At 47.9% G+C, this 13,253-nt stretch overlaps 1 protein-coding gene across 1 annotated transcript in view; it reads right to left on the minus strand.

Moving 5' to 3' along the window:
• WDFY4 (WDFY family member 4) overlaps window positions 1–13,253 on the minus strand; it is a 283,986-nt gene that overhangs the window by 155,898 nt on the left and 114,835 nt on the right. The window contains exons 25-31 of the mRNA XM_012651295.1: window positions 11,439–11,512; window positions 9,419–9,580; window positions 8,738–8,829; window positions 6,875–6,974; window positions 4,506–4,711; window positions 3,598–3,767; window positions 1,538–1,663 (exon numbers count right to left, since the gene is read on the minus strand). Of these exons, the coding sequence (XP_012506749.1) occupies window positions 1,538–1,663; window positions 3,598–3,767; window positions 4,506–4,711; window positions 6,875–6,974; window positions 8,738–8,829; window positions 9,419–9,580; window positions 11,439–11,512 (930 nt within the window). The remainder of the gene's footprint in view (window positions 1–1,537; window positions 1,664–3,597; window positions 3,768–4,505; window positions 4,712–6,874; window positions 6,975–8,737; window positions 8,830–9,418; window positions 9,581–11,438; window positions 11,513–13,253) is intronic.

Below are 13,253 nucleotides of genomic sequence, written 5' to 3' on the forward strand. Positions count from 1 at the left end.
CAGAGTGACTAAATGAGGTCTTTGCAAGAATGCAAAGAAATCTATTGATGTAGTTAATCATAGGTAACTGGTTAAAACAAAAAAGGCATATGATCATCTAGTTATATGCTAAAAAATTTAATAAAAATGAAAAAAATTTTCTGTTTCAAAAAGGAAAAAGTGGGATCTGTGCTTTCTCAGCATAATTAAACATATAGAAAAATTGGCAAAAGATTTAAACAAGCGGTTTACAGTAAAATATATACAGATAGAACATAAATAAAGATAATTAATAAGTATATGAAAAGTGGTTTCAACCTCAGTAATAATAAATGCAAAAGAACTCCACTATGAAACCATCGCAGTCTGGCCGTGCTGTTGAGGCTATGAGGATGGGGTGTGCACATCCACATGAGTTACTGAGACAGAAATCAGCTGGTGGGATGTGTGTGTGTAATGGCTAGTGCGATCTTTCTAAGAAGTGCATCTAAAAGAAAACACAGAAAGTATGCTTTGACCTGCTATCCCATGTCCCAGAATTTGTGCTAAGGAGGTCATTAAGCTAAAAAGAAAAAATTACTTAAGAAAGTTCATTACAACCATTTTATAACAACAAACACTCCAAAAAACAGCATAAGTTACTATTAATTACAAATATAGATGATTCCCATATTTTTCTATTTTACTGACATGGAAAGATGTCCATAAATGTTGCGAACAAAAGGCAAACGGAGTTTGGTCACATCTTGTGGTCACATCCTCTGTAAGGATATGGCATGATCTTGGAGAGGTGTACAGAAGGATATTCCGCTAAAGTTCAAAGTGGTCATTTCTGGGAGGGTATATGTCAGGTGATTTTTACTATCTTCTTTTCTCTTTTGTTTAAATGTTAAAGATAATCATGTATCATTTTAGAAAAGCAGTAGTTTCCCCTTACAATAAGCCTTCAGTGGCCCTTGGTGTCTACAGAATGAGGTTGGAAGTTTCCAGCCTCTCCTGCAAGTTCTTGCTGACCCGACCCACCATTAATTAATCACTCCTGCTCACAGGCCACATAGCCTTTGCTCCACATCTGAAATAACCTCTCTATCCACCTCTAGTGGACCTCGAAGGTCCAAGTCAAAGGCTCTCCACGCTGTGCCTGTAGCTGGTTGCCACCTGTCTCCTCTGACAGGTCTTTCCCTCACAGGTCACTCATGAACGAGGCCTGCCTGTCTTAGTGGAGGTGGGCTCCTTGAGCAGACAGGACCCTCTTCCTCCTCAGCAATGTTCCCTTTGACTGAAGGCAGTAAATCTCCCGGTGAAGAAAGCCCAGTGTTTACACAAATGTTTAAATGGAAAATTGATGTCCCCAGGGAACTTTATGTGCTTCTTGGGGACCATTAGGCTGGGTTTCTGGTGCACCTGAGTCATCTCTAGGAACCTTCCCTGCCTCTTTATTTCGTCTTGCTAGTTACCAGCATTACTGGGAAGCTGCTAGGAAAAGTCAAGGTGACCCTTCCAAACTGGCCTTCCCATTAGAATCTCTTCAGGGCTGCATGTAGGGAGTGGGTCTCACCTGGCTCATGGTGGCTTTTAGCATTTCAAGGAGCAGCAGGGCACCTTCCGTGCACAGCCCAGCCCGGAGAACTTCTTCCTGGTGGTACTTCTGCAGGAGCCACTGAAGCATGGCATCAAGGCTGTCCTGAAGGAGGAGGCAGGGGCTGTAAGAAGACCCGTGGCTACACAGCTACACATGAAGGCGACCAGCTTTGCAGCGAGTGCGTCAAGTTTCTGGGGGCCTCCAGTGGGAAATGCAAAACAGCATAGTAGCAGTCTAGGTGAACCCATATGAAAAACCCCAGCCCAGCTGATGCTGCGTAAAGAAAACACACACCTCTAAGAAGGTGCTGAATGAAGACTCCCTAGCAACTTGCATGGAGCTTAGTTCTTCTGGTCTGACATCGCAAGCACTCAATGTTCTAATCAACTTTAATGAATTTTTGTAAATTAGATTATATAAGACATATGAAGAATTCCAAGGTTTCAGGGGAAAGGACAATGCAGAGTATAGAGGAGAGAGCATGGGGTATAGGATCAGAATGGCCTGACTTTGCCTTTCTAATAGCTGAGCCCAGGCAAGAAGCTCCGCCTCTTGGCCATTCAGTTTCCTTCTCTGTGAAATGAAAATTACATTACCTACCCCATGGGATTGTTTAAATATCAAGCAAAATAAAATATATAAAATATCTATCATGGACCCCAACACTTAGATGTTTGTTTCCTACAGTATGTTAGAGAAATAACAATTTAGGGTCTCAATTACCTTAGCATAGCACACTAACAACTTTATTTTGAAGTGCGACCCATAATACCATTAGTCTACATCAAGATTTAAACCTGTCAACTGTAAAGATACACAAGAGAGGTGAATTTTTTAGCCTTCTCTTTGCAAAGTCCTTCCCCTCCCATATGTCAGTTCAGTTCGCTTTGACTCAACTCCTTAAGAACAAGAAACAATTTCCAAATCTGCTATTTGTCAGGTTCCCAGGAAGGTGAGGAAAAGCTGGGTTTGTCATTCAGATGCTTGGCAACTAAGGGGGAAGGCAAACACGTAAACACGCTGGTGCCATATAAGGTAAAGGTACACTGAGGAACAAAGGAGGAAACGGTTCCCTCTGTCAAGGGGGTTCAAGCAGGAGGTGGCATCTGTGCTGAGTGCTGGCAGAGGACACTTCACCCAGGTGGGTGACAGTGGGAACAAGGATCACTAACGGCCAGTCTCACTGGGGAGATGATTTAGCAGAGTCACAGATAAAGGGTTGGTGACTTGCAGCCTGGTTGGAAAGACAAGTCAGGCCCCCCAAGATGAAGATCTCAGTGCCAGCTATGGAGTCTGAACCTGGTCCCGCAGGAGCGAAAGCAAATGAGCACTTGGGCCGTGCGCAGGTAGGTGAGGGTGGGGGGTGGGAAGGTGCACACAGTGAGTGCAGACTCCTCTTCGGAGAAATTTGGCCAAGGAAGGACAGGAAAGTGATAAACAGGACAGCAGTTGGTCACACGTGTGAATCAAGGGGCAGCTTCTGGTTTTAAGTGGGCTGGGGTTTAACATACTATGGTCCATGAGGAAAGAGTCAGTAGCAAATAAGAAACTGAAAGTACAGAATGAAAAAAGGGTAACTGTGGGGTGAGGTCACCCACGCAAGGAGCTGAAGGAATCCGAGATCAGCCTCGGAAACCCTCCCTTTCCCAGCGGCAGTGGAGAGAAGGCGACAGAGAGGGTGGCAGCACAGGTGGATGGTGGAGAGCGGGGTGCTGAGGCAACGCCACCTGCCAGCATCCTGTAACTTCCCCAGCTGTGCCCAGAAAGGGAAGATCTGAAAATGGGCTGATCCAAATCAGAGACCTGCCGGAAGGGATGAGGGGAGGCGGAGGCCAAAGAAGCCAAGGGGCCAGTAGGAGGCATGTGGAGGGCCAGCCAAGGGTACGGGACTGCTAGGGGAGAGCGGGTCAGGACACAGTCTCAGTTGGAAAAAGTACCAGGAGATAAGCAGAGAGTGGCTTAGGGGTTGGCCTTAGTCACAGGGAATCAGAAAACCAAGCATGATGCTCTGTGCCAGGAGTGCTCCAAGGACCTACTTTGGGACTGTCCATCAGTTCCGTAAGTGGTGTCTGCAGGAAGAAGGTGGACACGATGAGGTAGACTTCTGGAATATGAACGTGGTGGGCCAGAAAGTCGCTCAAGACGCGGAACCCAGGAAGCAGGCAGGGGCCCTGCTCAGGCGGTGGAGGGTGGCTCTTCAAGTTGTCTATTACAGGGGAGGGGCATAAAATCCCGTTGAGAACAGCTGTTGATCAAGGTGGGGACTGGACAGGTGAAGGAACACCCTGCCACCCTCCCACATCACAGAAACACTGGGTAGAAATATACGTCCCCCTCAGATGAGAACAGGAAAGTGTTCAACAATAATTCCCTCCCTGTTCCTGACATGCTCATTCATTCACTCAACAGGTACTTGATGCCTGCTAGGTAGGAGGCAACCAGGCAACTTTGTACTAGGCAACAAGGACATAGGGTTTCCACAAATGTACAGAATTCTAGACACTTGTTAAACTTACAACGTAGTAGGAGGGTCAGACATTATGCAATTAAATACCCAAATAAATATATGCTTATGTATTGTGATAAGCACTATAGAGGAAAATAACAGGGGCAGAGAGAATGTAACAGAAGTGCCCTAATTCAGGGGGACCCTCCCTTCCTGGAGGAAGTGGCATTTGGATCCACATCGGAGGCATCCCAGGAAGAGCAGCAGAATATAAAGTGCCCAGGAGAACAGAGCTAAGCAGCCTCTGAGGCATAGAAAGTGGCCTCCAGTGCCTGGCGTGCAGAGAGGCTGCAAAGGGAGTTAGAGGGCACTGGGGCTAGTGTGGGTGCAGGCCTTGGAGTCTGGGGTCAAGGGGATCCTACCGCAGGGAGCTGCAGAGGTCCTCACTGGACCCCAGGACCAGGTGGTGCCCTGCTTCCCGGAGCCAGCAGCGCTCACCCATCACAACGTCTACGCCCTTGGTGCTGCATTCCAACCAGCATCCCGCAGACAGGCCATCTTTAAATCGCCCACGGAGGGAGGGGTTTGCCAGAAAGTACAGCAGCAGCTTCAATGCCAGTACAGTGGTGCTTGGATGTAGGTGGCCCTGTAGGAGCAGCAGGAACCAGTCGGGCCCCAAGTTCAGAAACAGCTCTTCCTTTGACCTGGAGGGTCAAAAAATGCAATCAATTATCTCTCAGTCCCTGAGCAAGTGACACGTCCAGAAAATATGAAATGTACAGCCTCATGAGTTGCCTAGGAAAGGCAAAATAAGGTCAACGTTTGGATAATATTTAGCGAAGTACATATTACATTTCAAAAGAGTGGTAAATAAAATGCTGGCAAGCATTTAGATGCATTTGTCTATTAATGGCTGTGGTGTAAATTGGCCAAAACAATTGGAAACTATGTATCAATAGATGTGAAAATGCACATGCCTCTTAATAGCCTACTTCAGTACTATTCGTATGTACACAGTAGTGTATGACAAGCCACCCACCTAATTTAATTACCATCAACATAGTCATATAAAACACGAAATGATTATTCACCACACTTTTTATAGACACTGATAAAAATTAATGTAACTGGAATAGTCTAATGTTTATGCATTTTTATCAGTTTAGGCAAAAATAAAAAACCCATGATGAACTGTCACTTTCAAAAATGAACTTTAAAATGATGAGTCTGGAGAATACAGACTTGCTGGAAGGAACTGCAGGGAAGTGGAGGGCAGAGGGTAAGTGGCCAACCCAGCCAAGACGACGGGTTTAGTGAAGGACCAGCCTTCTGGGAGGAAGGGGAGGGTCCTGGGCAATGAGAGCGTGGCTGGTACCCACTGGGATGAGCTGAGCACTGCACTAGGAGTGAGGAGAAGAGACCACCCTCTCTTCCAGCCCCGCCTCTGATGTTTAGCAACTGGATGACTTTGGCAGGGCTAACGTTATGCTCTGGTCATTTCCTCAGTGAGGATGTAGATGACAAGGATGGTGGGTAATGATGGTGAAGGTGATGGTGATGATGATGATGATGACAGTGATGACAGTGATGGTGATTATGGTGGTGGTGGTGGTGGTGACGGTAATGAAGGTGATGGTGATGGTGATGATGGTGATGGTGATGGTGATGATGGTGATGGTGATGATGGTGATGGTGATGATGGTGATGGTGATGGTGGTGGTGATGGTGATGATAGTGGTGGTGACGGTGATGATGACGATGGTGATGGTGATGAAGGTGATGGTGATGATAACAGTTCACTTATAGAGCATTTACAGTATCCCAGGCACCATTCTCAGGGCTATCCATACACTGATTCATTTCATCCTCACTGTAGCCATCTATTGAAAGTACCACTTTTGTTCTCACACAGATGAGTAGAGAGAGGCTTAAGTAACTGCACCCCCCACCCAGTCCAGGGGAGGGGACAGAGCTGGGATTCAAACCCAGAATGTCTAGTTCCCAGAGTCCAGCTGTTAAGTGCTGTACTATAATACATCCCCTTCCAAAAAGATGGAGAAGGAAGGGGTTAGACTAGCTCATCTCCAAAGCATCTTCCAGCTATACCACATATTGATTCTAGGAATGTAAAGACCTGTAGGCTGGTACATTTCTAAGCACTATTTGCAAGGCTGATTTACTGACGGGTATCCCCTCACCACCACCCCCAAACACACATACACACTAAGACGCGCACGTAACGAGAGCAAGGATCTGGGCTTACTTGCTCAGGGCTGCCTCCTAGGAGCCAGGAACAGTGTTGACACACAGTAGGTGCTCAAGAAATAGATGCTGAACGAGTGACTCCAGGGAGGCAGCAGGGGGGATTTAATGGAATCAGCTTTATGATTACACATTATTTTGAAAGTTAATTGAAGGCAGAGGCTTCTTCCAACTTGGAAAAATAACTAAATCACTAACAGTAAATAGCAGAAGAATTTGGCAAGCCTTTTCCTTGATAGATGTTATTTAGGCTAACCATTTCTCCATTCTACTATCTGCCAAGTGCAGGACATCAAAATCAGCAATTGTCCCAACTGCCAAAACAATAACAATTATACTATAGCGATGGTGACAAAAGGAGTTTATTGTAATTATACCAAATCTGTTTCTAGTTCCTCATGCCCATTTAACATTTGCATCAGAATATCTTAGGGCAAGGTCTGGTTTATTGGGTGGAGAGAATATAATTTTCTTTCTGACGAGTGCGGGAAACACATTGCGGAAAACAGACTCGGAGATGCTAAACTTTTCATTAAGAAAAGGTTTAATACCGCACCCTGTATGAGGCAACCTCGTGCCAAATTGCTCTTCCTGGAGCTACTTACTCAGAGGACAGATGAAGTTGGGGGGAAGATATTACACTGAGCAGCATCTCCAGCAGCTGGTTCCTGAGCCAGATTGTCTTTCCAGATGTTTGGCTTCCAGCTACAAAAAAGAATTCAGATGTGAGAGAAAACGGATGTAAAGAGACATCACATTTGCTGCAGTAAGCAATCCTATTCACCAAATGCTTAGTGCACTCAAGGATTGTGGCATGGATGGGACTCAGATTTTTGGCATTTGATTCTAGACTTCATTACAATGCTTACAAAGAATTTCAGAAAATGTTCCTGAAGTTTCCTTTAATCAGAAATGTCTTCAATGCTGCCCAACCTCCAAAAAAAAAATCCTAAAAATGATAATGGCAAATTTTTCTTTTGGTACAGTATTTTAAAAATTATCATAGGCTGCAACATTTCGTGAGCACCTAGTATGTGCTGGTATTATGAGTTATTGGGACCAGAATGGTGAGGACGACAGTCTTCCTTCCCTTGGTTTCTACTTTTAACTTGCTTCCAGGCTAGGCCTTCCAGGCTAGGCCTTCCGCATATCTGGGTCACACTGAAAACAGAGCCTGAATCACAGCAGAGGGATATGGAGCCAGTGGAAGAAAAATTTGACTTCTGAAGTGTTATTAAAGCCTGAAGGACATGTTAACAATGTTTCGGCATGTTGGGTTAGATAAAAGTTGCAGAACAGAGTCCACGTGAGGAGGAAGGTTGACTAATAACCCAGCATCCAGTCACTCATTCCCTCGGTTGGCGGCTGTTTCACCACCAGTTTAGGGCACACACCAGGCTGCAGAACTAGGACTGATGAGGCAACTCAGAGAAGTGGGGTTAGATTTCCCTCTGTTTAGACTCTGGGCCCATCTCTGATTAAAGCTCCTTATCTCACTGAACCTCAGTTTCTCCATCTGCAAAATGGGAGTAGTAATTCTTACTTTGAGGCTTGATCTAAAGGTAAAATATAAATTTTCTAGACTAAGTAACACTGTCCAAGAGAATCTTTCGTGATGAGACTGCTTTATATCTGCCCTGTCCAGTAGAGTAGCCACTAGCCTCAGGTGGTTACTGAGCCCTTAGAATGTGACTAGTGAGTGAGGAATTAAATATTTAATTGCATTTAATTTTAATTAATATATATTTAAATGGCCACACGTTGCTTAGAGGCTCCCATCTTGGACAGCACAATCCAGAGGGCCCAGGACAAAATGGTGGTAATTGCTCCTTGCACACCACCCTAGCAGAAGGGTGCTGCACAAACGTAGCTGCTGTTCTGCATCTGGCTGGGGAAAGACGGAGACTCAAAGAAACAAATCACAAATCTGTACATTGCGGTAAACCCAAGGGGCTTCAGAAGCACAGAGGAGGGGACTTAATCTGGCTTGCTGGGCCTGGGAGCGGCTAGTCTAATAGGGGCTGGGGATGGCATTGCTCTAGAGAGAGCAACACATGAGAACAGGGACAGAGGGCAGGCCATCGCACTTAGGGCCACAGTGCTGCAGAGTGCTGGGGGTAGGGGTCATGGGAAAGGAGAGAGGGGAGGAGATTCAACCAGGGAGGGAGGCAGAGGCCAAAGCACGAAGGATCCTGCCTGCTGGTGTACAGGGGACTGATTTTATCCTGGAGGCCCTGGAAGTCATTCCAGGTTTGAAGCAGGAATGTATGATTCGATTTCATTTGTGACCCTCATCATAAAACCGTAGCCTCCCAAGCCACTGCCTGGTAACCCCTGCTCAGCTCTGGGTACCTCCCCCTTCCTCTGCCTCAGCCCTTCCCCCTGCAAAATGTCTCCACAACGCCCGCCTCTCAGGGGCCCCTTTACACTGCTGCCTTTACACTGGCCGCTGGGAAAGGTCTTCTCACCAGGCACAGAAGGGTCTGGGGCTCCGCCCACGCAGATCTGCCTCTCGTTCACCGATGACGGCTTGAGGGTGTACACGACAAACAGCGCAATCCTTTATGCGACAGGGAGAGAACGACATGCTCCAAGGGGGCTCAGCCATGTCTGCTGAGCACAAATTAGTGGTTTTTACACAGATCTACCCAAATGTGTCTTCGAGTGAGAGTTTGAGGGGAATCACATTATTCTGTGATGGATATAGTATTTCCAGAGACTTCTAAACTCTGTCAGGATTCATCAGAGAAGTTAACTATGGCTCTGCCAGATCAATATATCAGATAGTGACGAGGAAAGAAAAGGCTAAATGTGGTGCCAGTGGGGACTGTCCTTTCGGAAGTGGGTGGCGCACAGACGTGTGGGGTCACCCGCTGGTGAGCACAGCTGTGCTTGGGGAGATTCTGGACACAGCAGGGGAGTCTGAGCACCAGCGGGCAGTGAACGCACAGCCCTGCTGGGGAAACCTGCTTATCCCATCTGGGCTCAAGCAAACTCATCCCTTTTCCCAACATTCAACCCTGAGCAAAAACCCCTAGAAGGTTCCAAGTGATGACTGGTTGAGTGTGGTCAGGAGATAGCTGGGACCTGTATGCCTTTGCAAATAGCCTGAGGCCCTGCCCTTCCCCCTGGGAAGCTCGGTGCAGTACCTGAGCAAGTCCTGGATGCTAAAGTGGCCCCTCAGCTGACAGCCCAGGATGGCAATGATGGTGGGGATCTTGGAGGGGGTCAGGTTCGGTTCATTGAAGAGAAAGACAAGCTTAGGTATCAGCCCTGTTTGGTGAGCAACTTCAGCATTTCTGGGTCCTTCCCTGGTGAGCCCAGAAGAGAGGCAGTAAAAGCTTTTACTGGAATGAACCAAATTTGCTGCGTTTCTGCTAAAAAGGTTTTCCAAGCTAGGCTTGTTCTGTGGCCCTCTGACTCCAATGCTCTCTTGGCAACTTGTCAAGATGCTGTCAGACACCATCGAATATGTGTCCACCAAGTGCCAGAGTCACCCGGGCATGCGCCTCCCATTCCTCCCACCCCCTGGAAACGCCTTCAAAGACAAACCCCAGTTATTGATTTTTTAAATTCTGAGCCTCAGGGAAAACTAGTGCTAGCCTCAGAAAACTCAGAACAAAGACAGCAGACACTCATGTGACTGAAGAGCACTTCCCAACAGCCCGGAGCACGGGCCCCCCTGTCTGCGTGTGCGATTCTCCTGCCCGTCCCAAACCACAAAGTGGATGAACACGCCGCTGGGAGCAAAGGAGAAAATGGCAGAATTCAAGTATCCACAACCCTCTCCTTAGGATACTCCCAAATCCAGTTTCCAGTAAATTCTACTCCCCCAAAGAAAATTGCTCCCAGGGTGTCTGTTGCTGAGAACACGAGCAGGTACAGGAAGAAAGTGGATGGTGGGAGGGAAGAAAAGATTAAGCAGCGTGAATTTGGGTGGATTGCTCCTCTCAAACTGCCTTTTTCTGGTATTATTAACATGTTACATTCCGCTGAGCTCCACGTCCCTGACACACAGGACAGGCAGAACCAGCCCAGTTCTGAGGGTGACCTAGCAACAGCCTTGACAGGGAGGACATGCATCCCGCCACTTGGCAACCCGGCTGCCGTCAGCGCCCTTGCTGGTACAGCACCTAACGGCACGCCTCTCTGTTCCTCCTCCTCCTTCTCAGCAGGACTGTCTTACTCTCCTCCGAACTCAGCACTAAGAAAGGGGTGTGATGGGCGGTGAGTTTACGATAGATACTCAGGAATAACTGCCCGAAGGAAAGAAGTCCACAAACACATTCAACACTCAGAGGTGCCAGTGATCGCTGGACCAGCCTGATCCGTGAGGAGGCAGGTGGGTGATGTGCGGGCCTCCCGGCCTCCCTTCTCTCTTACTCGGATCACAGCTCCTGGCTCGCTTTGGGAACCACCTTTTTGTAACTCCCCTCCACTCGCTGCAGAGGGGAAGCCATGCTCCCAGCCTGGCCTCGGGACCCAATCCTAGAGCCAGGACTGTCGAATAAAAAAAAGTGCTCTCTCTGCTGACTGTGCTAAGCTGAGGATGTGCCCTGAGGAGCTGCCCAGCAGCCACCTGGCTGCCGCAGAAGAAAGCCTGCCAACACAAAGACAGCATGGAGGAGGCAGAGACAAGAGCGGTGACAGAGCCCAGATAAAGTCACATGAGCACCACCCAGCCACCAGCAAACGTCTGCCCCTTTCAATTGCACGAGCCAATGAATTCCCTCTGTCGGTCTTCTTTTCTCCTTCTATTCTTCCCTTCCTCCCCCTTCCTTCTTTCCTTCCCTTTTTCCTTTATTAATCTGCTTGAGTTACATTTCTGCCACTTGTAACCAAAAGAGCTCTGACTAATTCAAAAAGTGACTTGGAGAACCTCAGAACTCAAGGGGAAAGCTGGCCTTTGCTGAGCCCCCAGTATGTGCAAGGCCCTGGGGCTAGAGAGGCCTCTAGGCCCTCTGCACCTGCCTTCCTGAGGCTTAAGACCATCAGAAGAAACAGCCCTTCCCTGCACATGGGAGTGAGCCACTGGGTAGGATGTGCTGCCCGCTGGGGACCTAACGTTCTGGGAGCAGGAAGGAGCTACTGACACTGCTGCCCTCTCGGTCTCTATTCTTGGCATGAAGCCTTTAGCTCTAACTCCCAGGCTGCCAAAGCCCAACCTACCTTGGTGATTGAAGAATTTCCACAAGATGGGAAAAGAGGGCGAGCTCCAGGTTGTCTGCTGTATTCATCCAGAGCTGGAAGACAGAACAAACACACACTAAAACTAAGGCGTGGGCAAAGAAGGGTTTGCAGGCAACGCGAGCAGGTCAGATGCTGGACATATCATTCTCTAACTTGGAATCACCAACATGATTCAGCAGCTCTGGAATCAGACCGGCTCTCCTGACATCTAGAACATAGAGGGTGCCTCCCCCAGAAGAAGGTCCTCTCTCCCCATCTCTGCTGCTACCTGGCACTTCACTGTGGGTCTGGATTCCAACCACGGACTCTCGCACTAACCGTTTCCCACATCTGCCCCGCCCTGGGCCCTCGGCCCATTGTCCACACACCGAATACATCTCATCCTCACTGGATCCTGCAAGGCAAATGCTGGTGTTCCCACTTCACAGATGACAAAATAGGGAATGAGACAGAGTGGTTGAGTGACAGGCTCCACTCACCACCAGCAAGTGGTAGGACAGGAAATAGCAGCAGGTCTTAACTTCCAGGCTTTTCCCTGTGTAGACTGTGCACGGTGCATGCCACACTTCGTTCGGTTGCCCCATCTATGAAACCTGCATCCAACCCACCCTCGCCTTCTCCTGCAGGTCAAACTGTAAGTGACACAAAGATACGAAATTCACTGAGATTCTGGAGGTGAAGTTTCCCACTCAGGTTGTTTTCATTCATAGTCAACAGATGCAGCTGCTAATTGTCCGTCTGGGGCAGAGCTGATGGCTGCCTTCACGTGTCATTTCCATCTCCCTTTAGAGACCTCTGGTATTTTTCATCTCCAAATACTGACAACTCCAAAGGCCCGCCATGGGATTCTAAGAGTACATTTATATAGCAGCAAAGAGTTTGCACTTGTAACTGATACCACTGATTGAAGGCAAGAGGTGCCAAAGACCCAAAATACATTACCCGCATTTAGCAGATAAAGAGAGTGAGGCTCAGAGAGACTAAGTAACGTTTCCAGCACCGCACATTTCTTAATCGGCAGAGACTGGCTTCAAAGCCACTCACTCTGACCACGGAGCCTATTCCCTTGTCTCCACATCAGGTCCCCACAGCCACCTCCTGCGGACAGCAACCCCAAGGGTCAATCATCAGCCTCGCTTAAAACCAAGCAGGTGCCCAGGGCTCTGTCCTCCTACTACAGAGGGAATGCAGAAGCGCCCAAACAAACACTAGCTTATCAGGAGGCTGTAAAGGCAGGGACTGTCACTCGCCCGTCCCCCAGCCTAACATCACACATGACACACAGTGGACACTTAATAAGGATTCATTAAATTTTTAAAAAGAGTGAATGCCAAGTAAACCAAGATAAAATAAGTGGATTGCTCTTAAGCCAGGAACAGAGTGGCAGATTTCTAGCCCTTGTATGCACAGACACTGCCCAAGGACACACACAGAGGCAGGGCAGATGCCACCTGGGACAGCTGGTGTGGACAGATGCAGCTCTAGCGGGGCTGTGGGCAGCCAGGTGTGGCACCCAGCACACACATCTGTAGGACTCCAAGAGCCCTGCTCACTCGGGATTCACGCCTACATTCACAAAGGCAGTCATTCAACAAACGATACACCAGCTCAGTGCTGTGGGCTGAGAACTGCAAAAGTCAGACATGAGCCCATCAGTCTAATAATGCTGTACCCTTTACTCTTCCCACAGAAGTTTCTAGCCTCTGCCATTTCCGTTCCAGAACATTAGAACAATAATAAATTGCCACACACATTTGAGGTTGCCTAGCTCCTCAGGAAACTATGTAATAGAAT

This window comes from Propithecus coquereli, unplaced genomic scaffold, assembly GCF_000956105.1.
Source record: "Propithecus coquereli isolate 6110/MARCELLA unplaced genomic scaffold, Pcoq_1.0 Scaffold351, whole genome shotgun sequence".
Taxonomy (NCBI): Eukaryota; Metazoa; Chordata; class Mammalia; order Primates; family Indriidae; genus Propithecus; species Propithecus coquereli.